Source organism: Dipodomys spectabilis, unplaced genomic scaffold (assembly GCF_019054845.1).
Source record: "Dipodomys spectabilis isolate Male_0828 unplaced genomic scaffold, ASM1905484v1 ptg000069l, whole genome shotgun sequence".
In the NCBI taxonomy this organism is placed as follows: Eukaryota; Metazoa; Chordata; class Mammalia; order Rodentia; family Heteromyidae; genus Dipodomys; species Dipodomys spectabilis.
In genome coordinates, this window is record NW_024870746.1 from 6,094,119 (window position 1) to 6,122,102 (window position 27,984).

General features: G+C 50.1%; 2 protein-coding genes across 3 annotated transcripts; one reads left to right on the plus strand and one right to left on the minus strand.

The window, feature by feature from the left end:
* The first annotated feature begins 1,510 nt into the window (after positions 1 to 1,510).
* On the plus strand, positions 1,511 to 12,729 carry Pklr (pyruvate kinase L/R). 2 transcript variants are annotated; one of them, XM_042682089.1, is made up of 12 exons: positions 1,583 to 1,655; positions 1,898 to 2,034; positions 3,055 to 3,237; positions 6,390 to 6,481; positions 6,571 to 6,702; positions 6,897 to 7,083; positions 7,552 to 7,822; positions 7,934 to 8,084; positions 8,320 to 8,472; positions 8,560 to 8,726; positions 11,565 to 11,746; positions 12,229 to 12,729. In XM_042682089.1, the coding sequence occupies exons 2-12, from the start codon at positions 2,028 to 2,030 to the stop codon at positions 12,333 to 12,335; spliced, it is 1,632 nt and encodes a 543-aa protein (XP_042538023.1). In that variant the 5' UTR covers positions 1,583 to 1,655; positions 1,898 to 2,027; the 3' UTR covers positions 12,336 to 12,729. The 2 variants fall into 2 exon arrangements, with proteins under 2 accessions (XP_042538022.1, XP_042538023.1); XM_042682088.1 differs by lacking the exon at positions 1,898 to 2,034 and having other exon boundaries at positions 1,511 to 1,655.
* Positions 12,730 to 14,124: 1,395 nt separating this feature from the next.
* Hcn3 (hyperpolarization activated cyclic nucleotide gated potassium channel 3) lies at positions 14,125 to 27,925 on the minus strand. The gene is made up of 8 exons (XM_042681961.1): positions 27,521 to 27,925; positions 21,020 to 21,449; positions 19,532 to 19,693; positions 18,929 to 19,147; positions 18,394 to 18,540; positions 17,722 to 17,962; positions 15,874 to 16,038; positions 14,125 to 15,450 (listed from the first exon to the last, which is right to left on the minus strand). The coding sequence occupies exons 1-8, from the start codon at positions 27,796 to 27,798 to the stop codon at positions 14,750 to 14,752; spliced, it is 2,343 nt and encodes a 780-aa protein (XP_042537895.1). The 5' UTR covers positions 27,799 to 27,925; the 3' UTR covers positions 14,125 to 14,749.
* Positions 27,926 to 27,984: the final 59 nt, after the last annotated feature.

The window sequence follows — 27,984 nt, forward strand, 5'->3', positions numbered from 1 at the left end:
GCCAGCCCGGGCATGAGAGACCTTGAGACTCCTATCTCCAATAAACCACCAGAAAACCGGAAGTGGCGCTGTAGCTCAAGTGGTAGAGCGCTCGCCTTGAGCTGAAGAGCTGAGGGACAGCGCCCAGGCCCAGAGTTCAAGCCCCACGACCGACAAAAAAAAAAAAAAAAAAAAAAGGCCTGATTTGCTTCACTCATCACTATATCCTCAGGGCCTGGCAAGGAGGAGGTGCTCAACAAATACTGGACAGTGGTGACCAGGCAAGTGGCAGTCAACCATATGTTGCCATACAAAACAGCCTTTTAGAGAATCCTACTGTTTTGATGAGGCTAGAGTTAGAATTCCCATGGGACTGCCCCACACCATCCCAGTTCCCGAATTCCAGAGAAATAAGCACTAAATGTCATGACGGTCAGCCCAAAACATTTTTCAGGGGGAATTTATACAAAGTGGGGGCTACAGTGCTCCCCATGGTAGACAGCAAGACAAGGAACATTCTGCCTGGGCATGACTGCAAGGAGGAGGTTGGGCTGTGGAGTTTGCTAGAGCTGAAGGAATGTGGCTGGGATGGGATCGGACGCTTATGTGTTCAGAGATAGCGCTGATTAACAACTGAAACCAGTTTATCAGTGCCAGGGAAATGTTCATGTCCCCAGCTTGAGGTCACAGAGTGGTTTTTCATATTTCTGGGTCAGGATAGAGAAACAATTGGGGAAACTGAGAGATCCAGTGTACTATCAATGACTTGCCCCTTTCTTTGGACTTTAGTCCCTATCCTAAAACCCCTGCTTCCTCAATGCATCTAAGACTCACTTCAATGAAGTATAAAGGGGGTAGGAAAATAGGAATGATATCACTGGCAAAAATAAGCATTATCTGATGACCAGATAGTGAGAATGAATTGAAAATTGATCATCAAAAATGGGTGAGAGGGGGCTGGGAATGTGGCTTAGTTGGCAGAGTGCTTGCCTAGCACCCATGAGGCCCTGGGTTCGATTCCTCAGTACCACATAAGCAGAAAAAGCTGGAAGGGGTGCTGTGGATCAAGTGGTCGAGCACTAGCCTTGAGCACAGAGAGTCTCAAGGACAGTGCCCAGGCCCTGAGTTCAAGCCTCAGGACTGGCAAGAAAAAAAAAAAAAAAGTGAGAGAACTGGCATTGGTGGCTCATTCCATATTCCTAGCTACTCAGAAGGCTGAGATCTGAGGATCATAGTTCATAGCCAACCTGGGCAGGAAAGTCTGTGAGACTCTTATCTCCAGTAAACTACTCAAAAAGCCAGAAGTGTACTGTGACTCAAGTGGTAGAGTGAAAGAATCTCAGGAGAGTGCCCAGGCCCAGAGTTCAAGCCCCAGGACCAGCAAAAAAACAAAAAACAAAGTGAGCTTGGGGGAGTATAACAGAGGCAGGGGCAGAGAGCTGTCAGGTCTGGGGGAAGGACTGGGGGGGGAGGAATGGGATTGCCTATGGGGTGTGCCTCTTTTCTATTCTCTGGGTCTCCTAGATAAACCCAGCAGTTTTGTCATTCTCTCCTCCCAGCCCCACACTTCGAAAGCATGTCAATCCAAGAGAACATTCAGTTCCAGCAGCTTTGCTCATGGATCTCACAGTCCCAAAAGGACTTAGCAAAGTCTATACTAATTGGGGCTCCAGGAGGTAAGAAGGGGGACAGAAGCTATTGGGCATAGAGGGAAGTGAGGGTACAAATCAGAAGTGGAGGTAGAGGGATTTGGGGAGGGTGTTATCAGGGTGTCCCTGGTGTTAAACATGGACCCTGGTCTGAGCTTCTGGTTCAGGCCCCATGTGTGAGCCAAATGGGAGCCTAAAGCATGGGCTCCACAGGGCATTCTCGTGGTTCCTGGACTCTGGCCCCTGACATACAGAGTTTCTATTGGCAGGAGAGATGTTCACTGGTGACACTTTAACCAGTCCTCAAGGCTGATCCACAGCCTAGCCGGACCTTTGCCTCTGTCAGTGTCATATTGTGAAGCAGACCTACAGAGACGGACGGGGTAGGCGTGCGGTGACATGGAAGGTGCAGATGGACAGGCAACTCCTCTGGGATGGATGGGTCAATTCTCTCCCAAGCCCCCATACACCTGGAGCCATATTGAATAGGCTAAAGTCACCCAGGAGCAGGGTGAAAAAATCAGCTAATTGCCTGGGGTCGAAGGAAATAAACAGGGACTTGAGTGGCTCCTGGGTAAGATAATAAGGGGCACTGTGAACTAGACATGGAAGGGAGCTGAGCTGAGGGAAGTACCCAGCTACTGGGCAAGAACTCTGGGATTGTGAAGGTTCTGTATAGTTGGATGGTCTCTCTGCTCTCTCTCTGCTCTTTCTCTCTCTTTGCTCTTTTCTAGCACTTTTCTCTCTCTTTCCTCTCTTTCCCAGCTCTCTCTCATTCCCAGGCCTTTCCCAGCCACGTGGAGTGCCAACCTTGCCTGGTCCCAGCAAGTCTACTGAATAAACCTACCTCTTACCTGAATACCACGTGCGTGGTGCAGTTCTTACTTGGCTACCTCTTTTTAAAAGCCTAACATAAATGGTGCCTATATAGTTGGGTGATCAAGCACTTGAGCCTAAGATTGGTCCAACTGAGAGTTGGATCCCTTAAGAACCTGCATGATCTTGGGGAACTTATTTTAGCTTAGCCTCTACTTCCTTATCAATAAAAGTGAGATAATTAGCGCATTTCAGAGTATATGCTTTATAAACTCCTTAGCATTAAACGAGATCCTCTATGCAGAATGCCGAGTTCAAAAGAAGGCCTCAGGGTTAGGAATGTGGCTTAGTAGTAGAGTGCTTGTCTAGCATGCTTGAAAAGGCCAGCAGTGGCATTGTGGCTCAAGGGGTAGAGTGCTATCCTTGAGCAAAAGAAGCTCAGGGCCAGTGCCCAGGCCCTGAGTTCAAACTCCAGGACTGGCAAAAAAAAAAAAAAAAAAGTCTCCGCAGAAATTAGAGAGCTGAGAGGACGACTGTAGGATACACTGAGGTACACCATGTGGAGGAAAGGCAGGCCATGCAATCCGTGAGACCCCTTCTACTACTGCAGGACCAGCCGGGTATCTGCGTCGTGCTAGCATAGCCCAGCTAACGCAGGAGATGGGGACTGCCTTCTTCCAGAAGCAGCAGCTATCAGCCGCTATGGCAGACACCTTTCTTGAACACCTCTGCCTGCTGGACATCGACTCTGAGCCAGTAGCTGCTCGAAGTACCAGCATCATTGCCACCATTGGTAAGTCCACACGTTCCCTAGCAACTTCAAACACTATCTCTGGGGTGTCGAAAGAGATTTCCTGTGTCGTGTGTGTGTGTGTGTGTGTGTGTGTGTGTGTGTGTGTGTGTGTGTGTGTGTGTGTGTGTGTGTTAGTGGGGGTTTGAACTCAGGGCCTTGCACTTTGTAAAAACAAGGCTAGTGCTGCTGCTCAAGGCTACTGCTCTACTCTACCACTTGAATCACACTCCACTTCTGGTTTTTTGCTGGTTAATTAGAGATTAAATTCTCCTGGGCTTCTCTGCCAGGACTGGTTTTGAACCATGATCCTTAGATCTCAGCCCCCTGAGTAATTAGGATTACAGGAATGAGTCACCACCATTGGGTTTATTTCCTCAGTCACTAGGATTATAGGTATGAGCCACCAGCACCTGGCTGACATACTCTTACATTTTAACCAAATCATCCTGGTTCCTGGATTGAAAATAGATTGGGGGGGCATTGAGTGAAGACAGAAGCTGCTCCTGTAGTATTTCTCACTGAGTCCAGGTGATAGCAGGGGTGGAGGGGCTGGAAAGTTGGCTCAGTGGTAGAGCGCTTGCCTTGCATGCATGAATGAGGCCCTGGGTTCGATTCCTCAGCACCACATAAGCAAAAAGAAAAAAGCTGGAAGTGGCGCTGTGGCTCAACTGTTAGAGCGCAAGCCTTGAGCTGAAGAGCTGAGGGACAGTGCCCAGGCCCAGAGTTCAGGCCCACGACCGGACCCAAAAAAAAAAAGAAGATAGCAGGGGTGGAGGCCAGAAATGATCTGATGATTCTGGATTCATTATGAAGGCAAATCTAAAAGATTTTCCTATTGAACTAGACAAATATGGGTTGAGGCTGACACACAGAAGAAAGGAGTCAAGACCAATTGCAGACTTTGGAAGGAGGAACTGAAAGATATCATTATCACCTGGAAAGGAAAAAATCTAGTGGGAAAATTATGGGAGATCAGGATTTCAGTTTGGATGATTGAATTTGAGGTACATTATTATTATTATTTTTTGGGCAGTCATGGGGCTTGAACTCTGGGCTTGGGCGTGGTCCCTGGGCTCTTCAGCTCAAGGTGAGCGCTCTACCACTTGAGTCACAAGTTGTCCAGTGGTTTATTGAGATAAGAGTCTCACGGACTTTCCTGCCTGGGCTGGTATTGAACTGTGATCCTCAGATCTCAGCCTCCTGAGTAGCTAGGATTACAGGCGTGAGCCACCGGTACCCAGCTGAGATGCATATTAAACATCCAAGGTTGATACAGAGTTGGCAGTGTGATGCACAGTTTAGGGACTGGAGAAAGGACTGGATCAGAAATATAAAATATGAGTCATCTGTATATAGATAGTATTTCAAGTCATGATAATAGTTGAGATAACCAAGGGGTACAGTTAAAATGACAGATAGGGATGTAACTCAGTGGTAAAGCATAGGCTTTGCATTAGCAAGTCCCTGGGTGTGATCCCTAGGATCAACAACAACAGAGATCTGCCAGGTACCATTGGCTCATGCCTGTAATCCTAGTCACGCAGGAAGCTGAGATCTAAGGATGGAGGTAGTTCAAAGCCAGCCCCGGAAGAAATGTCCCTGGGAGACTCTCATCTCCAATTAACCACTCAAAAACTGGAAGTGGAGCTGTGGCTCCAAGTGGTAGAGTTCTAGCCTTGAGCAAAAAAGCTCAGGGACAGCACCCATGCCCTGAGTTAAAGCCCTATGACAGATTAAAAAAAAAAAAAAAAAAGACATAAGAACTGGACATTGGGCTGGAAATGTGGCTTAGTAAGAGCGTGCTTGACTAGCATGCATGAAGCCCTGGGTTCCATTCCTCAGTACCACATAAATAGAAAATGCTGGAAGTGGCACTTTGGCTCAAGTGGCAGAGGGCTAACCTTGAGCAAAAGTAGCTCAGAGGCCAGGCGCTGGTGGCTCACGCTCTTAATCCTAGCTATTCAGGAGGCTGAGATCTGAGGATGGCAGTTCAAAGCCGGCCAGGGCAAGAAAGTCCATGAGACTCTTATCTCCAATAAACCACTCAGCAAACAGGAAGTAGTGCTGTGGCTCAGTGGTAGAGTGCTAGCCATGAGCTGAAGAGCTGAGGGACAGGACCAAGGCCCAGAGTTCAAGCTTCATGACTGACAAAACAAGTATCTCAAGGACAGTGCCCAGGCCCTGAGTTCAAGCCCCAGGACTGGTAGCAAAAAATAAAAAATAAAACAACTGGACATCTACTGAAGAAGGAAGACTAAGAAGGGAAGAAAAGGGAAGTCAAGAGAGCAGGTGTCTTGGAGGCCAAGGGAAAGAGCTGGGTGCAGCTAAGTGGTGGAACACTTGCCTATAGTATACAGAAGGCCCTGGATTCAATCTCGTGAACAACAACAGAAAAGCGGGTTCAGATGGCACATACCTTTAATCCTAGTGACTCAGGACAGGCTGAGATCTCAGAATTCTGGTTGAAAACTAATATCACAGAAAACTCCATGAGACTCTTATCTCCAACTTACCAGTAAAAAAAAAAAAAAAAAAGCTGGAAGTAGAGGTGTGATTTAAGTACTCCAATGTGAGCCTCAAGCAAAAAAGCGAGAGGGGTGGGGAAAGAGGGAGGGAGGGAGGGGGGGAGAGAGAGAGAGAGAATATATCAAAGCTGTTGATGGGGGGCTGGGAAGGTGGCTCAGTGGTTTAGAGCTTGCCTTGCATGCCTGAGGCCCTGGGTTCGATTCCTCAGCACCACATAAGCAAAAAGAAAAAAGCCGGAAGTGGCGCTGTGGCTCAAGGGGTAGAGCGCTAGCCTTGAGCTGAAGAGCTGAGAGAAAGCGCCCAGGCCCAGAGTTCAGACCCCATGACTGGACCCCCCCCCCCCAAAAAAAAAAAAAGCTGTTGATAGCCCATGGAGAAGACCGAATATTCTCAGTTGACGGAACTCAACTCTCAGTACAATGAGGCTTCTCAGCCTTAAAGCTTCAGACCTGTCCCCCCAAACCTTCATCTGACTTTTACCTCTACCCATGCTGCCTCCTTAAGTGTGTAAATATTGGTTAGATCCGGGAGTAATGGTCAGGTATCTGGACTCCTATGCTGTGCGGCGGCTCTGGAAGCTTTGGGTTTGGTTGTCCCTTGAGTTTGAGGGGAATCTCTGGTTCCAGGTCCAGCATCTCGCTCCGTGGAGCGCCTCAAGGAGATGATCAAGGCCGGGATGAACATTGCAAGACTCAACTTTTCCCACGGTTCCCACGAGGTGCAGGGAGGTTGGGTGAAGGGTGGAGCTGGAGGAGGCTTCTGGAAATGAATACCTCCTGAAACCTGGGTTCTGTGCCCACCCCTCAGTACCATGCTGAGTCCATCGCCAACATCCGGGAGGCAGCGGAGAGCTTTGCAACTTCCCCGCTCAGTTACCGGCCTGTGGCCATTGCTCTGGACACCAAGGGGCCGGAGATTCGAACTGGGATCCTGCAGGGGGTGAGAGAAGAGGCCTCACCCAGCCAGGGAAGGGAAACACGCAGGCATTTGGGGGCGTGGCTAGGGAAACAGGCGGGGCGTGGGGGCGGTCCAGGGGGCGGGGCATCACGCAATGCGTGGAGCTAGCCAGTGGGCGGGGCTAGGGGCGGGCCTTGGATGGTCGAGGCTCACGCCAGCTCTGGCCCCACCCCCAGGGCCCGGAGTCGGAAGTGGAGATTGTGAAGGGCTCCCGGGTGCTGGTGACTGTGGACTCAGCCTTCCGCACGCAGGGGAACGCGAACACGGTGTGGGTGGACTACCCCAATATCATCCGGGTCGTTGCAGTGGGGGGCCGCATCTACATTGACGACGGACTCATCTCCCTGGTGGTCCAGAAAATCGGTGGGGATGCTCCTCCCGCGCCGACTAATCGCTGAGCACATTCCTTCCCTTTGGCGCCCCCATTCGCTCTTACTCCAACCACACCTTCCCCTGGCCATTCGTGCTTCCCCGCCTGACTTGGAGTCACCAGCACCCTACTCCTGCCCTCTCCAGGGGTGGGGGGCTGGATTTGCGGGTTATTCATTTGTTTTTGCACAGACATCTGTCTGTGGGCTCAGAACAAGTGGAAGAGACAAGCACATGACTCTCTTTCTCTGTCTCTGTCTCTCTCGTGTCAGTCGTGGGGCCTGAACTCTGGGCCTGGGCGCTGCCCCTGAGCTCTTCAGATCAAGGCTAGTGCTCTACCACTTGAGCCACTGCGCCAGATTCTTAAATCTCTTGAGGGTTCAAGCCCGGAATTTGCTCTGTTGTGACTCTGCCTTTACCTCCCTCACCCTTGACAAAAGCTGTCTTTCTTCATGCCCATAGGCCCAGAGGGGCTGGTGACTGAAGTGGAAAACGGCGGTATCCTGGGCAGCAGGAAGGGAGTGAACTTGCCAGGCACAGAGGTGGACCTGCCTAGTCTATCTGAGCAAGATGTCAAGGACCTGTGCTTCGGGGTGAAGCATGGTGTGGACATCATCTTTGCCTCCTTTGTGCGCAAAGCCAGTGATGTGGCTGCTGTCCGGGCTGCCCTGGGGCCAGAAGGAGAGAACATTAAAATTATCAGCAAAATTGAGAACCATGAAGGCGTGAAGAAGTGAGGCTTAGTCTTTGTTATTGTCAGGCCTATATCCATTGTCCCTCTTCTGCCTGCTGCCCTCTGCCATTTCTTGGCTCTGCCCCAGCCCTGATTCCTCCAACTGCCCAGGTTTGATGAAATCTTGGAGGTGAGCGATGGCATCATGGTGGCACGGGGAGACCTGGGCATCGAGATCCCAGCTGAAAAGGTTTTTCTGGCTCAGAAGATGATGATTGGGCGCTGCAACTTGGCAGGCAAGCCCGTGGTCTGCGCCACACAGGTCTGGAGTGAACCCTTGGCACTGGGGTACTCTTTGGGTTATACAGACACTGAAGGTGGATATCCACACATTAAATCTACACCACACTGGCTGCTCAGTGTTAGATCCTGAAGCAATGTAGTTAAGTACAAATACTGTGATGTGACCCCTATTTTTAGATAAGAAAACTCAACTGTCAGGGTCTAGGGCTGGACTTGTAAGTTACCCAGAGGATGGTATCCATGGTGTTCCCTAGATGCTGGAGAGCATGATCACCAAAGCCCGTCCAACTCGGGCAGAAACAAGTGACGTGGCAAATGCTGTACTGGATGGAGCAGACTGTATCATGTTGTCTGGAGAGACTGCCAAAGGCAACTTTCCTGTAGAAGCTGTGAGGATGCAACATGCGGTAGGAGCTCAAGATGATAGGCCATGAAACTAAACTTCTTTGAGTCCCTTGTTGCCCCTGCCCAGCCTGACCTCTTGATGCCTTCAGATTGCCAGAGAGGCAGAGGCTGCCGTGTACCACCGGCAGCTGTTTGAGGAGCTACGGCGAGCAGTGCCACTGAGCCGTGATCCCACTGAGGTCACTGCCATTGGTGCTGTGGAGGCTGCCTTTAAGTGCTGTGCTGCTGCTATCATCGTGCTGACCACGACTGGCCGGTGAGGGGCACATCACACCAGATAGGGCTTTACTCAGGGGAGGCTGGGGGACCTCCAGGCCTGAATATTGTCTGATGGCCAGGGAAGAGTACTGCTTCAGGGCAAGAAGAACTAGAGGCCAGTAGAGGCAGATCTTGAGGTAGACCAGGACTTGTACAGTGAACTCCAAGGGGACAGGTGAGGGACAGTGGCGGGGGGACTGGGAATGTGGCTTAGTGGTAGAGTCCTTGCCTAGCATGCATGAAACTCTGGGTTCAATTCTTCATAATAATAATTCTATGTAAATAGAAAAAGCTGCAAGTGGATCTGTGGCTCAAGTGGTAGATTGCTAGCCTTGAACAACAACAACAAAAAAAAAAGCCCTGAGTTTCAAGCCCCAGGACTGGCAAAAAAAAAAAAATCTCATGGACTTTTTTTTTTGGTTGGTCGTGGGGCTTGAACTCTTGGCCTGGGCACTGTCCCTGCTCTCTTCAGCTCAAGGTGAGTGCTCTATCGCTTGAGCTACAACGCCACTTCTGGTTTTCTAGTGGTTTATTAGAGATTAAAGTCTCATGGACTTTCCTGCCCAGGCTGGCTTTCAACTGTGATCCTCAGATCTCAGCCTCCTGAATATCTAGGATTACAGGCATGAGCCACTGATGCCTGGCTGACTTTTTTTCTTTTCTTTTCTTTTCTTTTTTGTCCATTGTGGGGCCTGAACTCAGCCTAGGCAATGTCCCCCAGCTCTTCAGCTCAAGGCTAACGCTCTACCACTGAGCCACAGTGCCAGTTCCCACTTTTTCTGCTTATATGGTGCTGAGGAACCGAACCCAGGGCCTCATGCATGCAAGGCAAGCACTCTACCACTGCGCCACCTTCCCAGCCCCCCGCTCATGGACTTTTCTGCCTGGGTTGGCTTTGAATCTTGATCCTCAGATCTCAGCCTTCTGAGTAGCTAGGATTACAGGCATGAGCCCAGCTTGACTTTGTGTTTTGTTTTTTTGTTTGTTTGTTTTTTGTTGGTTGTTGCCGGGGAGGTGAACTCTGGGCCTGGGCGCTGTCCCTCAGCTCTTTAGCTCAAAGTTGGTGCCCTACCACTTGAGCTACAAAGCCACTTCCCGTTTTTTTCTGCTTATGTGGTACTGAGGAAATGGGATCCAGTACCTCACACATGTGAGACAAGCACTCTACCACTGAGCCAACTTCCTAGCCCGACTTTGTGTTCTTAACAAACTTTTTCACTCATATCTGGCACTCAACCACTTGAGCCATACTTCTAGTCCAGCCTTTTGTATTGTGTGTGTGTGTATCTGTGTGTATTTGTTCTGGTCCTGGAGCTTGAACTTAGGGCCTGGGCACTAACCCTGAACTTTTTTTGCTTAAGGCTAGCATGCTATCACTTGAGCCACAGCTCCACTTATGTTTTTGGTAGTTTATTGGGATAAGAGTCTCATCGACTTTCCTCCTCAGCCTGGCTTGAACTTGAATCCTCAGATCTCAGTCTCTTGGGTAGCTAGAATTACAGATATGAGCTACTGGCACCTGGCAAGTCCAGTTTTTTCACTAGCTAATTGGAGGTGAAGTGTTGAGGACTATTCAACCCTGGCTGGCTTTGAATTGGGAACCTCAGATTTCAGCCTTCTGGTTATCTAGGATTACAGTTATGAGTTATAGCACCTGACTGGCTTTATCTTCCTTCCTTCCTTCCTTCCCTTCTTTTATTTTTATTTATTTATTTTTTGTCTGTCATGGAGCTTGAACTCTGGGCCTGGGTGCTGTCCCTGAGCACTTCAGCTCAAGGCAAGTGCTCTATCACTTGAACCACAGCGCCCACTTCCGGTTTTTTGAGTATGTGGTGCTAAGGAATGGACCCCAGGGCCTCATGCATGCATGCAAGGCAAGCACTCTACCACTGAGCCACCTTCCCAGTACCCCCCTCCTCTTTCTTTTTTCTTTCTTTCCTTTCTTTCTTTCTTTCTTTTCTTTCTTTCTTCCCTCCTTCCTTCCCCCCCCCCCCCACTTGCCAGGCCTGGGGCTCCTTTGCTCAATGCTAACACTCTACCACTTGAGCCACAGCACCACTTCCAGCTTTTCCTGTTAATGTGGTACTAAGGAATCAAACCCAGGACTTCATGCATGCTAGGCAGACACTCTATCACTAAGCCACATTCCCAGCTCCTGGCCTTATGTTTCTTTTGGTGTTTTTTGTTTTTTTAATGGTCACTTGTGGGGCCTGAACTCTGGGCCTGAGCGCTGTCCCTCAGCTCTTCAGCTCAAGGCTAGCACTCTACCACTTGAGCCACAGCGCCACTGCTGGCATTTTCTGCTTATGTGGTGCTGAGGAATCGAACCCAGGGAGGGCCTCATGCATGCAAGGCAAGCACTCTACTGCTGAGCCACCTTCCCAGCTTTCCCAGCTTTATGTTTCTTAAAGAAGTTTCTCTTGGGCTGGGAAGGTGGCTCAGCAGTAGAGCGCTTGCCTTGCACGCATGAGGCCCTGGGTTCAATTCCTCAGCACCACATAAGCAAAAAGAAAAAAGCCCGAAGTGGCGCTGTGGCTCAAGTGGTAGAGTGCTAGCCTTGAGCTGAAGAGCGGAGGGACAGCGCCTAGGCCCAGAGTTCAGGCCCCATGACCGGACCCCCCCCACCCAAAAAAAAAGAAGTTTCTCTTTATTTCATATAGTACATACTTGCCACCTCCTATCATCATCGTATGACAGGGGAAAACTAAGACCCAGAGGAGTACTATAACCTACTTAGGATTGCATAGTTTGTTGGTGACACTTGGAACCAGAAATCAAGCTTATTTCCTGGTTTAACACTATGTTAATGTCATGGGCTCACCTTGTCTTCTTGCAGCTCAGCCCAGCTTCTGTCTCGGTACCGACCTCGGGCAGCAGTCATTGCTGTCACTCGTTCTGCCCAGGCTGCCCGCCAGGTCCACTTGTGTCGAGGAGTATTCCCCTTGCTCTACCACGAACCTCCAGAGGCCATCTGGGCAGATGATGTTGATCGTAGAGTCCAATTTGGCATTGAATGTGGTAAGTCTCCTAGACTTCCCATCTCCTCTGACCTAGCTCACATTCACTCAAAGGGCTTTGCCTATCTCCTCTGGCCCCAGATTATTTTATTTTAGTTTTGCTGGTTCTGGGGCCTGGGCACCATCCCTGAGCTTCTTTTGCTCAAGGCTATCACTCTACCACTTGAGCCAGAGTACCACTTCTAGATAAGAGTCTCACAGACTTTCCTGCCTGGTCTGGCTTCAAACTGCAATCCTTAGGTCTCAGCCTCCTGAGTAGCTAGGATTACAGGCATGAGCGGCTTGACCTCTTTCTCTCAGCACTGCCATATGGAACAGGTTTAATACTTAGCAAGGATATATATTCCATTCTGCCCTGTGAACATGCTGCTGTCTTTTCCTCCTGGCAGTGCCTCCAGCTTAGGTTCCTAATCCCATTCTCCAGGGTAGCCTTGAGGTGATGGGTCCCTCAGTGACTAAACCACTGCTTCTTCCCTCTTCCAGGAAAGCTCCGTGGCTTCCTCCGAGCTGGGGATCTGGTGATTGTAGTGACAGGCTGGCGACCTGGCTCTGGCTATACCAACATCATGCGGGTGCTGAGCATATCCTGAGATGCCCTCTCTCCTCAGACCTCGCCTGTATCATATCCCTTCCTCCTCCACTCTGCTGCTTGAAACCAACACCCCTTCCACAGCATGTCTCTGTACCCCCATCCTTCCTACCAGAATTAACATCTGTCATCTAGCCCCATTCCAGGGTACCCCTCCCCATCTCCCTGAGGTCCTGGAAATCTGTGTCCAATTAATTTTGCACTGGCTACCAATTGTATATCCCCTGCATTCAATCTGCTCAGCTAGACCTAAGATGCCCTGAGCCTTTAATCCCAGCTTGGCTGGTTAATTCTATTCATCTAGGCTTCCAATCCCTGGGGCTGGGGAGAGGAATTAGGGTGATCTTTTCCACAGCCTACACAGAATCATTTTAAAAAATACCTTGTGTTTCTGCAGTTTGATTTTTTATGTGTGTGTGGTGCTCTCATAATGTGACTATCTCCTGAGCAGTGGGATCTCCTCCTGATGGTCTGGAGAAGGCTCTGCTTTATGGTGATTGACAGTGACATTAAACTGCCACATTTGGAGGAAGCTAGGGTACATGGATGTTGGGGAGAACAGAAAGCCAAATGGGCTGGTGTGTGTGTGTGTGTGTGTGTGTGTGTGTGTGTGTGTGTGTGTGTGTGTGTGTACTAGGGCTTGAATTAAGGGCTTGGGCACTGTTCCTTAGCACTTATGTTAAAGGCTAGTTGATCTACCGCTTGAGCCATACCTCCACTTCTAGCTTTTTGCTAGTTACCTGGAGATTAAGCCTCACAGACTTTCCTGCCCTGGGTGGTGAGCCTCAATCCTCAGATCTCAGCCTCCAGAATAGCTAGATTACAGGCATGAGCCACTGGCACCCAGCTATGTGGGCTGCTCTTGTCAGTGCTTCACAAGCTCTGTGCTAGACTAAGAGCCGAGTCTCCTGGCACTCATGCTCACCACTTGCCTTGATGATTCACATACCCTTCTTGCACCCAGAAATTCCTGCACACCCACACACAGACCAGAAGCCAAAACGAGTGTCTATTTTCTTTTTAAACCCAACTGTTTAGGAGCAATTATAAAAACTTCTCCCACATACCAGAACCCCAGAACTCCCCACCCAGGAAAGGAAGAGATTTAGGCTCCTAGCCCCACATTCTTCTACGCTGCAGTGTAGAAGGGACAATGTGGGTAGGTAAGGGATTACCCTAGTCCCTGAGAAGGCAGAGAGGCTGGATGGCCTGCTCTTCCCCAGGCATGGAGGCCTCAGTGCCTCCCCTTACTCCTGCAGCACCAGCAAACCTAAAGGTAGACACATCAACTTCCCCCTCTTGGGAGGCCCCTAGTGCTACTATCTGGATAAGGAGAAGGTTACAGTATTGCTGCTGATGGCATTTAGTGAGCATAGAGATGGCATGGAGGGGCCCTGCCTCCTTCTACTCCTCCCATCTTCCTACTAGGGAGATGTGTGTGTGTGTGTGTGTGTGTGTGTGTGTGTGTGTGTGTGTATGTGTGTGTGTGGACAGACAACAAAGGAATGAGAGAACAAAATGAATCGATAATGTTAGATTAGTAAGTGAATAAATAAACTTAATAAATGACAATAAATAAGACACATAAACAAAGAGGGACAAAAAAGAAAAGCCATGTAAGAATGTAACCACTTGCCCCCAACCTGGGGGGATCTAGGCTGGCACACTAAATAAAGTGTTAAGTTTCCCTTATTTTTAAGTGGGGGACACCACAGGGGTAAGAGGCACGGGGGAGAGGAAGCTCCAGGTTTATAAAGACTGTTCTACCACACAGACAGAGACTGCTGGGAACTTGGAGGGAGATGCATGTTCCCACTCAGAGTATAGACTCTAGGGTCCAGAGGTGGCAGTGAGGGGCAAAGGTAGATGCCCACACTTAGGACACAAGACCTCTGTTGGCAGTAATGGGGGCACAGGTAACTGACAGCTATGCTAAGATAAACACGCCAGGCAGGGGACAGGAAGATAAACAAGCCAGACAGAGCCTGTAGTATCACAGACAAGGAAAGAGACATCTAGTTACTTGGCAGTGATGGCGGTGGCAAGTACTTGTGCTTAGTAAAGGCAGGGTCAAGAGCCAGGGCCTGCACCTGGCAGGACCATGGCTGGGAGGGATACCCTTATCAGAGGGCTCTGAGTCACTTCTACTTGGCAGTGGAGACCTACAGTGTCTGACACAGTGCCTTGAACATGGCAGGCACTCGTATACATATGACAAATGAGTGAATGAATTAGGATGTCAGACAGGCTGTGGCTGCTTGGGTTGAGGACACAAAACATCTTCATGGCAGTAAGGGGGAGACATTCCCATAGGGCAGTGTTGTAGGACCCCTTGGTGTTTCCCAAGGGGCAACTGCCCTTGGGCATAGACACACTATTGCACCCTAAGAGCTAAGGCCAATATGACCAAGGATTTCACATGTTGGCAGAGAGCTGGGGGCCCCGGGGGGTGGCTGGTTCTGGCACTGATGACCTGGGTGCTTGTGCTGTCCCTGGAGGCTTGGCCAGGAGCCCTGAGGGGGGCAGACGCTCACTTCCAGAAGCTTTTCGCCCAGGAGAGCCATCACCTGTTGCCCTTTGAGGCAGAGAAGGTTGGGAGGCTGAGAGTGGGCGACCCCGGGGTCCTAGCCGCCTTCCACCTCCTCCTGGGGGTGGGCCCAGCAGAGACACCTGGGAGCGCCCAGCCCGGGATAGGCTGGCATGGAGTGTTCGGGCAGGTGGGGCAGGCAGACGGGAGGTGGATGCCCAAGGTCCCCTGGCCAGCAGAGGACCAGCTCGGACAGGCACCAGTGGGGAGGCTGGGGATCCTGCCGAGCGGCGAGCAGAGCGAGCAAGAAGAGTGGCTGGAGAGTCAGGGGAGAGGGGCAGAGAACCCCGCTGGTGAGTCAGGGCAATGGCCACATTGGACGTCATGGCAGCTGCTTGAAGGGGGGCATGTACCAGTGGCTCCCACAGCACTGGTTTTCCACTTAGCCGGGCTCCTGTGCCTGGGGCCAAGCCACGGACACCCCGAGCCATGTCCCTGTCGTGTTGCACCAAATGCTGCTCCATGATGCCACCACTGCTGCTGGGACTCGGCTCAGAGCGCTTCCTCTGCAGGATGGAATTCTTCTTGCCTAGAAGATGTCCCAGCAGAGAGGAGTTAGAAAGGAATCCAAGATGGAAGCTGGATTTCAAAGTATTTGAGGGTAACAGGATGGAGTGGAGGGTGTGGGGAATGAGAGTCAGGAGTACAGCGATGGCTCTGGGGAGGGGGTAGATCTTGGAAGACAGGGCTGAAGGAAAAGAATATGAATTGGAGATAGTCTGGTTCAGAGGCTGATACTCAGGACTCAAGGCATAAGGAAGGTTGATATTATAGCCATGGGCACAACATGCTGAGATCAGGACTGAGGATGATGTGCCTCAGTACTAAAATGTCTGTTGGGGCATTTGCTGGGACTGGGTGGGTTGGGATGTGGTGCCAGAGCACCAGAACCTAGACTTCCTGCTACAGAGATAGAAAGAGGTGCAGAGCAGATGGGGTGGACAGGCCTCACCGATGCGGCGCAGGCGATCCATGGCCACGGTCTCAAAAGCCCGTCGCATCATGGGGAACTCTTCCAGCACAGCATTGAAGTGATCCACACTGAGTGAGTAGAGGCGGCAGTAGGTGTCAGCCCTCACGCTGGCTGTGCGCCGGCCCCGAGTCAGCAGGCAGATCTCTGCAGAAGTTGGAAGGCTCAGGACCCCTTTCCCAAAGCTCCCTTTCCCCATGAGCTCCCTCTTACAGGGCCTGTAGATCCTAACCCAGAATTCTGACTCCTTGTTAAACTTGGAGAAACTAATGATTACTCTTACCCCAGGATACCAAATATTCCAAGCATTGACCTTCCCAATGTCTGAAAATGGCTCTCTGTCCTTCTCATGCTCTCCAAGTTGCAGCTGACAAATAGGCTGGTTTTGCTGACTCCAAGACTCCTCGCTACTCCACCTTAATCCTCAGTCCCATTGCTTTATACTCAGGGATAGACCCGGGGTAACTATGTCTGTGTATCTTCTCTGCCCACTCCTTTGAATGACCACCAAGGAGCTCCTTAGAGGAGAAAAGCAGAGCTAAAAGGAAGCCATGTGAAACATGATGGGATTGATGGCTTGGGGACTGACGTTTTGAGCCTCACTTTGGGCAGCAGTTGGCAGAACTGTTCCTCATTGTCACATGCTGGGTCCATAGATCATACCACCAGGTCAAACCTCAGGTCCCTGAGATAGCTGGGCTTCATTCCTATCTTTTTCTTAACCCATAGGGATCCTGAATTTTACTGCTTGGGCCATAAAAGGCCTCAAGGTTAGGGCTATGCATTGGAATCTCCTGAGGGTTGGGTTTTTTAAATTTATTTGTTTGGTTCATTTGGTTTCAACTCAGGGCTTCGTGCTAGGAAGGACACTGTCACACCTGTGTCAAACTGCTATCTCCACCTTATTTTTGTGCCAATACTGGGACATGTTTTGTATTTGTATGTGGGCTTGAACTGGGGCTTGAACTCAAGGTGTGGGTGCTGTCCCTGAGCTTTTCTGCTCAAGGCTAGCACTCTACCACTGGAACCACAGCTCTACTTCTGGCTTTTTTTGGTGGCTAATTGGAGATGAGTCTCATAGATGCTCCTAGCTACTCAGGAGGCTGGAACTGAAGATTGAGCTAGGATTACAGGCATGACCAACGAGCACCATATTGTTTTCCTGGTTAATTTCTCTTAAGACTTTTCTGCCAGGCTGGTTTTGAATGTCCCAAACAACTAGAATTACAGGTGTGCTCTCCTGGTGTCTAATTTTTATCTTTCAAAGACAGTCTCATTATGAGAGCTGGTCTAGACTATTTATTCTGCCTAGATAGTTGGGATGACAAGTGTGTAGCACCACACTAATTTTTTTTATTGGCTAAGATCAACTTTTTTTTTTTTGGTCTGTTGTAAGGCTTGAACTCTGGGCCTGGGCTCTGTCCCTCAACTCTCTAGTTCAAGGCTAGCGCTCTACCACTTGAGCCACAGCGCCACTTCCAGTTTTCTGAGTGGTTTATTGGAGATAAGAGTCTCATGGACTTCCCTGCCGTGTCTGGCTTTGAACCATCAAGACCAACATTTTGCACAAGCTGGCCTCCAACTACAATCCTCTGGATCTCCACTTCCCAATTAGTTATAATTACAGACATGAGTCACTACACCTGGTCTCCAAGGAACCTTTTTTTAAAAACACAGCTCCAGGCCCTAGGCCTAGAGATTCTTATTGCATAGGTCTGGTGAGGACCTGGAATTTGGTTGCATAGCTAGATAGGGACCCTGTTCCAAGGAGTAGCTTCCATCTGTCCAATGTTTGCAACTACCCCCACCTCCTCCCTGAGGCTTGCTGACCCCCAAAGTAGGATCCATCAGTGAGGCGGGTGTCCTGGGCACCACGTGCCAGCACGCTGAGCAGCCCATGCTGGATGAAGTACATCTTCCTGCCCACGGAGCCCTCACGCACCACGAGGTCTCCTGGCTGGAAGACCTCAAAGCGTAGCTTGGTGAGCACTGCGGTGACGAAGCTGGGGTCAGCATGGGCAAACAGAGGCATGTGGGCTACTAGGCCCCGACAGGTGAAGTTAATGATCTCCTGGGCAGAAAAGAGGCTTGTTAACTGGCTGTGTACTCCCCTCATCCCAAGATGTCCCCACCTAACCCATCTGTCTCCAGATATTGCACCCCTAGATCAAGACCTGAAAACGGCTAGGGATTATTGCAGGGGACTTGGAACCATCCCTAAGCTCCAGTCTTCAGAACACTCCCATGGGTCCTCATGGAAACACTTCTCCCAAATAGAACCCCCTGAAGTCTTTCCTCCATATATATTTCACTCCCACAAGACCTTCAAGAAAGACCTAAGAAGCCCTTCTAACACCTGGTCTCTGTAAGGGCCTCTAAAGGCTTCACTCCTCACAGGAGCATCTGTAGACCAGTGTTTCCTACTCCCAGACAGCACCCTAGAAGCCAGGATCCTTGATAAGCCCCACCCTCAGAGCCCAGCCCAGCCCAGCCCTGGCCCACCTCCCGCAGTGGCTCGCTCAGCTCGCCTAGGATGCTCTCCTCATCAAACATCTTGCCCTGGTAGCGATGCTCGTAGTACTCATGGATGCGCTGCCGTGTGTCAGCTGGCAGCTTGTGGAAGGACATGTACTGCTCCACCTGCTTGTACTGGAGGGCCAACCCATTGTCAGCAGAAAAAGTATACAGACATAGAGCCAGAACAAGGGAGGGGGAGGTGAAAGGTCATAGACGCAGGTCAGACCAAGAGGGGTAAAACATTGAGCCAGACATGGACACACAGAGCCACAGAGGACATATCGATAATGGTAAATATAGGGAAGACACACAGCAGTCACCGAAAAACCCAGATATGAGCAGAGGAGGGGTCCAATAACAAAATTCAGCCCAAATAAGGAAAAGGTTCACATAGGGAATGGGACAAATGGTCATGAGGCAGGGAAGAACATAGAGGCTTATCAAAATGGGCCTTAAGTTGAGCTACCCAATTTTCAGCACCTCTCCATGCCCACCCCTTCCCTCTCCTGTCCCTGCTGACCTTCTCTTGGTACTGACGCCGGGAAGAGTCCAGGGACTGGATGAGTGCAGTGGCATGACCGATGAACATGGCGTAGCACGTGGCACCCACAATCATGCTGAGCATGGTGAGCCAGACGTCAGGCATGCCTACAGGTGCCTGCTGCCCATAGCCAATGCACAGCATGTGGCTCATGGCCTTGAACAGGGCGTGGGAATACTGGCGGCCCCACGAATGGTTCTGGGGGGCAGAGTACATTGTAGATCTGGGCATGGGTCCCTCAGAACCTCACTCTTTAGCTGCCTCTTTTTCTCTTTGAGTCCTTCTACTTCAGACCTTCCTTCAGGAGACACTTGTTTGATTGTGGAGTCCCTTGAAGCACAAGGGGCCTGTTTTGCAACTTGGGGGGACCTCAGTTTCTGCCTAGGCTTCCTTTACTTGCCCGCTCCCTCTAACACACAAGGACTCCATCTGGAACTCTCTCCTTTCACCTCCCTCCAGCCCACCTCCTCTTATCTTCTCTGTTGATTATCTCTGACCTCCTGCTCCCAGGTCCATCCCTGTTACTTGGTCAGAAGAGCCCTTAGAAAGCCCAGGAGTGGCAGAGCTGTGGGGGCTTCTCACCACCATGCGGTTCATGGAGACCCAGCAGTCGGGAGGAAAGTCCTGCAGCATGGGGACCAGGAACTGCAGACAGCCATCCCAGTGACAGAGGAGCAGCATCATCCCAATGAGGTTGAAGATGCGAACCACAGCGCTGGCCAGGTCATAGGTCATGTGAAAGATCTGAGGAGTCCGAGGAAGGGCTGCTGTGGACAGGAACCCCTCCCTGCTAGTCCTCCTCCAGTCCTAGCCTTGCAAATTCTCTTTGAACTTCTCTCTTGCCCCAGCTTCCCTGAATTAAAAAAATGTGGCTACTATTTTTTTGTACAGTTTTATAGCATGCGCATGCATGCACACAGAACTAATACAAAGTAGGTTGTGTTATTATTTTCATCTCGTAGATAGGAAAAGTGAGGCCAATCAAGTGCCTAGAATCACATAGTAAGTGCCACAGCAGAGACTCAAACTGGTCTGCTGCATAAGCTGCACAGATGTAGCCTAGAAAAGAGGAGAAGGGGGCTTTTCACAATGTAAGGTCCAGGCCAAGTGTATAAGAATGAGAGCAGGCATGGGGCTGGGAAGGTGGCTCAATGGTAGAGTGCTTGCCTTGCATGCCTGAGGCCCTGGGTTTGATTCCTCAGCACCACATAAGAAAAAAGCCGGAAGTGGCGCTGTGGCTCAAGTGGTAGAGCGCTAGCCTTGAGCTGAAGAGCTGAGGGACAGCGCCCAGGCCCAGAGTTCAGGCCCCACGACCGGACCAAAGAAAAAAAAAAGAATTAGAGCAGGCAGCTCTTCCTCTCCAACAAAAGTAATCATAACAACTAATTTGCTGAGAACTTACTAGGCTACAGATGCCTTTCTAAGTGCTTTATACGAATTAACTCCTTTAATCCTTCAACTAAATCATAATTAAATATATGATTACCATCTTAGAGAGTAAGAATCAGTCTTGTATATATTTTAGATTTTAAAAATTAGGATCTGACCCCCAGGAAATGAGTTTGTTTGCTAGTCCTGGGGCTTGAACTCAGTACCTAGGCACTGTCCCTGAGCTTCTTTTGCTCAAGGCTAGTACTCTACCACTTGAGCCACAGTGTTACATCTGGCCTTTTCTGTTTATGGGAACTGAGGAATCAAACCCAGGGCTTCATGCATGCTGGGCAAGCACTCTACCACTAAGGCACATTCCCAGCCAGGAAATGAGATTTTTAGAACCTGTACTCCCAACCACTGAACTCTGCTGCCCTGAATTAGCAACGTCTTCTTTCCATCCATCTTCTACCTAGCCATCAACTAGCTCTAAAGTGTTTATCCAGCTGCTGTGCATTACCCTCCAGCACCCCCTGCCCTGCCCCAGGCCTCATTCGTCCAACACTTATTCTGTTCCTGTCAATTCTTCCATGGAAGCCTCATCTACCTGCCCCATCCCATAAAGTCACCAGGATCCCCACCCACAGCACCCTCCCACTGAGGAATCTGCAAGCCCCCCTGCCCACCTCCCCACCCCACCTCCTCCCACTGGTGTATGTAGCGGATGAGGCGGGAGAGGCGGAGCAGTCGCAGCAGGCTGAGGATCTTGGTAAAGCGAACGATGCGCAATGCTCTCGCTGTTTTGTAGACCTCAGCATCCAGCCTTGGCTCTAGCTCCACCACTAGGAAAATGTAATCCACTGGGATAGAGGAGATGAGGTCAACCAGGAACCAGGTACGCAGATAGCGAGTGCGGATGGCACGTGGTGCCAACAGTATCTCAGAGCCCTCCTCCACTACAATGCCCGTTCGGAAGTTGAGCACCAGATCCAGCAAGAAGAAAGTGTCAGAGAGGACGTTGAAGACAATCCAGGGTGGGGAGTTCTCCTCCTTGAAAAAGGTGATACCCACTGGCAGTACGATGAGGTTTCCCACCATCAGCAGCAGCATGATCAGATCCCAGTAAAACCTAAGAGAGGATTGAAATGCAGAGTAAGACCAAGGTGATGTTTCACCAGTACAACAAGGACAGAGGTCTGACACTGCCAAGAAAGAGGGGGCGGAATATAGATTAGAATATAGATTAATGGTCACTAGGAGGGAAAATTAGGACCATCATTTGGGAAACTAGTTCCACATCATTTAGTTAAGTGAAACATTTGCATTCCCTGCAGAGCAACAATTCTGTCCCTAGGAACACATGCACTTTAGGGAATGTGCTCCAAGACATATTTATAGGAAACCTACAGCAGGATTAAATTTGGTACAATTCAAATGACTATCTATAGAAAATGTAGGTAAGACAAGAAAGGAGCTGACAACATGCCTACTAGGCAAAATACTATGAGTTTCAGCGTCACCAAAGGAAAAAAATCCTACATATAAATATGCTGCAACATATTCACTCTATATCTAGGAAACCACTCAACTATAGCTACATTCAGTAGTAGTAGAGGTGGATCTCTCAAATTCAATGTTGAGCAGAAGAAACAAAGAAACATGATATATATCCAGATGCAAAGAAATATGATACATATCCAAATGATTCCACTGGCACTATGTTTCAAAACCAGGCAAAACTAAACTATATACATTGCTTTAGAATTCACAGAAAAGTAACAAAACTGTTTTAGAAATTAAAGAGTCCCAGAGGGGCTGGGAATGTTGCTTATTTGTAGAGTGCTTGGCTATCATGCATGAGCTCTGGGTTCAATTCCTCAGTACCACATAGAAAAAGCTGGAAGTGACACTGTGGCTCAAGTGGTAGAGTTCTAGCCTTGAGCAAAAGAAGCTCAGGAATGGGGCTGGGAAGGTGGCTCAGTGGTAGAGTGCTTACCTTGCACGCATGAGGCCCTGGGTTCAATTCCTTAGCACCACATAAGCAGAAAAGGCCAGAAGTGGTGCTAAGGCTCAAGTGCTAGAGTGCTAGTCTTGAGCAGAAGAGCTGAGGGACAGCACCCAGGCCCAGATTTCAATGCCCTGCAGCAGCAGGAGGAGGAGGAGGAGGAGGAGGAGGAGGAGGAGGAGGGGGAGGAGGAGGAGGAGGAGGAGGGGGAGGAGGAGGAGGAGGAGGAGGAGGAGGAGGAGGAGGAGGAGGAGGAGGAGGAGGAGGAGGAGGAGGAGGAATGCTCATGTAATTGTAACCTCTCTATATGGTATTATCACAATAAAAAAACTTACTAAAAATAAAAATAAATAAGAAGCCAGGTGCCAGTGGCTCACGCCTGTAATCCTGGCTACTCAGGAGGCTGAGATCTGAGGTTCATGGTTCAAGGCCAGCCCGGGCAGGAAAGTCCATGAGACTCTTATCTCCAATAAACCACTAGAAAACCAGAAGTGGCACTGTGGCTCAAGTGGTAGAGCGCTCGCCTTGAGCTAAAGAGCTGAGGGATAGCACCCAAGCCCAGAGTTCAAGCCCTACGATGACAAAGATGAAGAAGAAGAAGAGGAGGAGGGGGAGGGGGAGGGGGAGGAGGAGGAGGAGGAGCAGCAGCAGCAGCATTATATACTTAGCCTGGTCTAGGCCACAAGTTCTTTGTGTGTGTGTGTCAGTCAGGGGACTTGAACTCAGGGGCTAGGTGCTGCCCCTGAGTTCTTTTTGCTCAAGGCTAGCATGCTAGCACAGCCACAGCTCCACTCTAGTTTTCTGGTGGCTAATTGGAGATAAGAGTCTCATGAACTTTCCTATCCTGGCTGGCTTTGAACAGTGATCCTTGGATCTCAGCCTCCTGAGTAGCTAGGATTACAGGTATGAGCCACCAGCACTGGGCACAAGTTCAATTTTCAACATAATCCTCCCTCCACACACACACACACACAAATCTACATAGGAAGTTCAGAGCTAGTCTAGCAGATAAATTTGAGAGACTTGTATCTTCAATTAAGGAGTAAAAACCTAGAAGTGGAAGCATTGTTCAAATGGTAGACTGCCAGCCTTCAGCAAAGACAAGTTAATCAAGAGTGTAAGGCCCACTGGTTGCTGGTTGGCTTATGCCTGTAATCCTAAACTACTCAAAAGGCCGAGATCTGCCAGGTGCCGGTGGCTCATGCCTGTAATCCTAGCTACTTAGGAGGCTAGATCTGAGGATCTCAGTTCGAAGCCTGCCTGAGCATGAAAGTCCGTGAGACTCTTATCTCCAATAAACTACTCAGAAAACCAGTTGAAGAACTGAGGGACAGCACCCAGGCCAAGAGTTCAAGCTCCACAACTGAGAAAAAAAAAAAAAGAGGCTGAGATCTGAGATCTGAGGATGGCAGTTCAAAGCTACTCTGGGCAGAAAAGTCCCTGTGACACTCTTATCTCAATTAATCAACAGAAAACAGAAGTGGTGTTGTGGATCAAAGTGATAGAGTGCTAGCCTTGAGCAAAAAAAGTTACAGAACAGAGTCCCGACCCTGAGCTCAAGCCCCACAACTGACAAAAAAAAAAAAAAAAAGCCGGGGCGCTGGTGGCTCACGCCTGTAATCCTAGCTACTCAGGAGGCTGAGATCTGAGGATCAAGGTTCAAAGCCAGCCCAGGCAGGAGAGACCTATCTCCAATAAACCACCAGAAAACAGGAAGTGGCGCTGTGGCTCAAGTGGTAGAGCGCTCGTCTTGAGCTGAAGAGCTGAGAGACAGTGCCCAGGCCCAGAGTTCAAGCCCCACGACCGACAAAAAAAAAAAAAAAAGGGTGGGGGAGGGAGGGTGGTTTGGAAATGTGGCTCAGTGGTAGAGTGCTTACCTAGCATGCATGAAGCTCTGGGTTCAATTCCTCAGTACCACATAAACAGAAAAGGCTGGAAGTGGCACTATGACTCAAGTGGCAGAGTGCTATCCTTGAACAAAAGAAGCCAAGGGACAGTGCCTAGGCCCTGAGTTCAAACCCCAGGACTGACAAAAAAAAAAAGTGTGAGGACCTGAGTTCATGCCCTAGTACTGCAAAAAGAAAAAAGGATGGGCTGGGAAGGTGGCTCAGTGGTAGAGCGCTTGCCTTGCATGCATGAGGCCCTGGGTTTGAAAGCCGGAAGTAGTGCTGTGGCTCAAGTGGTAGAGTGCTAGCCTTGAGCTGAAGAGCTGAGGGACAGCGCCCAGGCCCAGTGTTCAGGCCCCATGACCGGACCCAAAAAAAAAAAGAAAAGAAAAGAAAAAAGGATTTGGGAATGTGAGACATCGCTTAGTGAGGCTTCTACAATGATAGCAATATATACCTCTTTTTTCTCATGTTCCTAGGGCTTGAGCTCAGGCCTCAGACACTCTGGACACTGAGCTTTTTTTTGCTCAAGACTGGCACTTCAGCCACAGCTCCACTTACAAGCCGTTTGTGTGTGTGTGTGTGTGTGTGTGTGTGTGTGTGTGTGTGTGTGTGTGTGTGTGTGTGTGTGTGTGTGTGTGTTTGTAATTAATTGTAGATACGAATCTCAGGTTCCTTCCTTCTTCCCTCCCTCCCTCCCTTCTTCTTTCTTTCTTTCTTCCTTCCTTTCTTTCTTTCTTTCCTTCTTTCTTTCCTTCTTTCTTTTTCTTTTTGTCAGTTGTGGAACTTGAACGCTGGGCCTGGGCGCTGTCCCTCAGGTCTCCAGCTCAAGGCTAATACTCCTACCACTTGAGCTGCAGCATCACTTCTGGTTTTCTGGTGGTTTATTGGAGATAAAAGTCTCCTGGGGCTGGGAAGGTGGCTCAGTGGTAGAGCGCTTGCCTTGCATGCTTGAGGCCCTGGGTTCGATTCCTCAGCACCACATAAGCAGAAAAAAAAAGCCGGAAGTGGCGCTGTGGCTCAAGTGGTAGAGTGCTAGCCTTGAGCTGAAGAGCTGAGGGACAGCGCCCAGACCCAGAGTTCAGGCCCCATGACCGGACCCAAAAACAAAACAAAACAAAGAGTCTCTTGGACTTTGCTGCTCAGGCTGGCTTTGAACTGTGATGCTCAGATCTTAGCCTATTGAGCAAATAGGATTAGAATCATGAGCCACCAGCGCCCAGCAATGTACACCTCTTAACATAAATAGTTGTTACATAAAAGCTTGCTTTATAATTACAGATATACCTGATATACATATATGTATGTGTATATATTCATCCCTACTATGTGAAATTGGTGTCATCATTATTAAATATTTTAAAATTTGTGAAAGCAGATATAGTACTCTATGTTAACTTCACAAGGTTGTTAAAATTTTTCCATCGAGACAATGGATGTGACAATGCTGTACAAATAGTAGTTGGTGCTATGACTCACCCACCCTTTAGTCCCAGATTTGAGAAAAGGTTGCTGCTTCTCTAGCTCTCTAACCATTCTCTAGCTCTCTGACCATTCCTAGTCTAGGACCTCATGTCTTCCTCAGCCTTTCCCATCCATTCCTTCTCTACAGCACCACTGGACCCATAAAATCCTATTACTCTGTGAGGTGGTCTATTACCCTACCTCCTGACTGAACTAAGCACTAAGCTTTCTAGGGATTTCCACCCCCACCCCACCCCCACACACACCAGCACCTTTGATGGCTGCACACAGAAGAACTCCTAAGGAGATCCCAAGGCAGTGAGACTTGAGCTATGCATTCCTTTTCTTTTTTAACCTCCCTGCACCTGCTGGGTGTGCCCACTGGGACTCCGGTTGAGCCTAGGCAAGGGAAAGCTAGACTGCTTTGGCAGAAGCTGTGGAAAAAAGGAGGTCAGTAGGGAGCATGGTGAAGCCTTCATTCAGAGAAAAATTAGTGGATAATCTGAGAGACTCAAATACCTATGGTGGTTTTAATTTTAGTACACATCTAATCCTAGCATAAAGCCAAAACACAACCCGGTCTGTCTGTGATTGCAAAATCAATCCTTCAGCCCCTGAGAGGGAACTAGGTGATTCCCAAATCAAGGTCCCCAGGAAGCCCCTCAAACTGTGTGCTTCCATTAAAAAAACAAACCCTTTAGCGTGCCCCCCCTTTTTGGGTTGCTGAAGAAAGATCTTGCATTGTGAGATACTGGGAGAGAGATCCTGCATTGTGAGATACTGGGAGAGAGATCTTGCATTGTGAGATACTGGGAGAGAAGAAAAGGTTTGCTTAAGCCATCAGTGCATCTTCACAGCCTGACTCACAGGCGGTCACAAGCCCGGCGGGTGATGCAAGTAGAAGATGGAGAAAAGGCACAATCATAAGGGGGATGTGGCTTCTGGGGACAAATCTGAGGGTGAACTGGGGGAGGGGAGGAAGATCCAGGGAAGACTAGAAAAGGTGCACTGGCAAGGTGAAAGCCAGGCAGTAAAAAGAGAAGTGGAAGGACAATGGGAGCAAAAGGAACAATTAATGTGGATGTCTCTGGATGCACAATAATTAATCTAAATCTCCAACTGTGTTTCCTTCACACTTTGTCTTTTCCCAGGTTAGCAGCTCCGCACACATCTCCACCTCATCCAAAAACTGTCCTTCATTTCCCCCAAGGACAGGGCTGCTCTCCTCCCCTAGCGACCTTGATGTAGAGGTACAGCTTAATGGGGACTGTAAAATGGCCCAACCCCCACTTTCAGTCCCTTCTCCCGAGGAATCACCTGGGCGGTGGTCCTGCTTTGCTGCCTTAACCGCTTTGAGTTTTGGCCCCGCCCCACAGCACCCGCCTTCAGCACCAGGGACAGCAACCAGAACTGTGGTCAGGACCCCTACCCCTTCCCAGGGTCCCCATCTCTCTAGGTAGCCTATCCAGCTGAGATAGACAGGTGCTGGGGGTGGGTAGAGGGTGGCATCTAGCAGGGTTCGACTTCTCCTCAAGCTGACCCGAGCCTTGGGATATGATATAAATTTTCAGATTCCAAACTAGGGTAGTCCCTGTGATCCAGATGGGCTACGGGGTTCCTGCAATGGGAAAACAAGACCTCTGGAGATTTCTTGATGTTTGCTTGCCCTTTCCGGCCGAGGATACCCTGCCCAGGAATTCCTAGGTTGGGTAGGGGGAGGAAATTCTCCTGCTGCACCCGGGGACCCCTGGGTGACTCTGGAGGGTAGGGCGGGCCTGGCATCCGCGTCGCTGCCCACGGGGGTGGGATCAGTGTCCTCCGCCCTCCTGGCCGGGCCCCCAATACCGGAAGTCGCTGTAGGGGTGGATGATCCAGGCCCCCGCTGACTTCACCCGCTCCTGCTCGATTTCCACTGCCTTGTGGCTGCCGAACACCCGGAGGGAGAACTTGTTGACCGTGGGCTGCAGCAGCGTCCCGAGCTGCCTTCGCTTAGGCTCCGGCGCGGACCCCGGGTTCCGACCCGAGGCCGCGTTCGCTGGAGCCGGAGCAGCGGGAGGCGCCGCTTCCAGCCCAGGGGTCGTCCCTTCGCTGGCCCCGGCCGCCGACCGCGGCTCCGCCTCCATGACCGCCAGCTCACACGCTTGGCCTCTCAGACCCCTCCGCAGCCATCCGGGGGTCCGCGACCCCTCAGGCGTAGGAGCCGGAGCAGCCCCGCAGGCTCGGAGCGGAGGCGTCGTCGGCTCCGAACCGCCAGCCCGCGCGGCGGAGGGGGTGTGTGCTCCGGGCCGCCGGCGGCGGGACTCGCTGCG

Excerpts from the sequence above, each read along its gene's own strand:
- Hcn3 (XM_042681961.1), bottom strand. The coding sequence starts at position 27,798 with ATGGAGGCGGAGCCGCGGTCGGCGGCCGGGGCCAGCGAAGGGACGACC. Across the intron at positions 19,694-21,019 it reads ACATACACCAGTGGGAGGAG|ATCTTTCACATGACCTATGA; the intron begins GTGGGGTGGGGA and ends CGGACTCCTCAG. Across the intron at positions 15,451-15,873 it reads GGATCGCCTGCGCCGCATCG|GCAAGAAGAATTCCATCCTG; the intron begins GTGAGGCCTGTC and ends GACATCTTCTAG.
- Pklr (XM_042682088.1), top strand. The coding sequence starts at position 1,556 with ATGTCAATCCAAGAGAACATTCAGTTCCAGCAGCTTTGCTCATGGATC. Across the intron at positions 3,238-6,389 it reads CAGCATCATTGCCACCATTG|GTCCAGCATCTCGCTCCGTG; the intron begins GTAAGTCCACAC and ends CTCTGGTTCCAG. Across the intron at positions 8,473-8,559 it reads CTGTGAGGATGCAACATGCG|ATTGCCAGAGAGGCAGAGGC; the intron begins GTAGGAGCTCAA and ends TGATGCCTTCAG.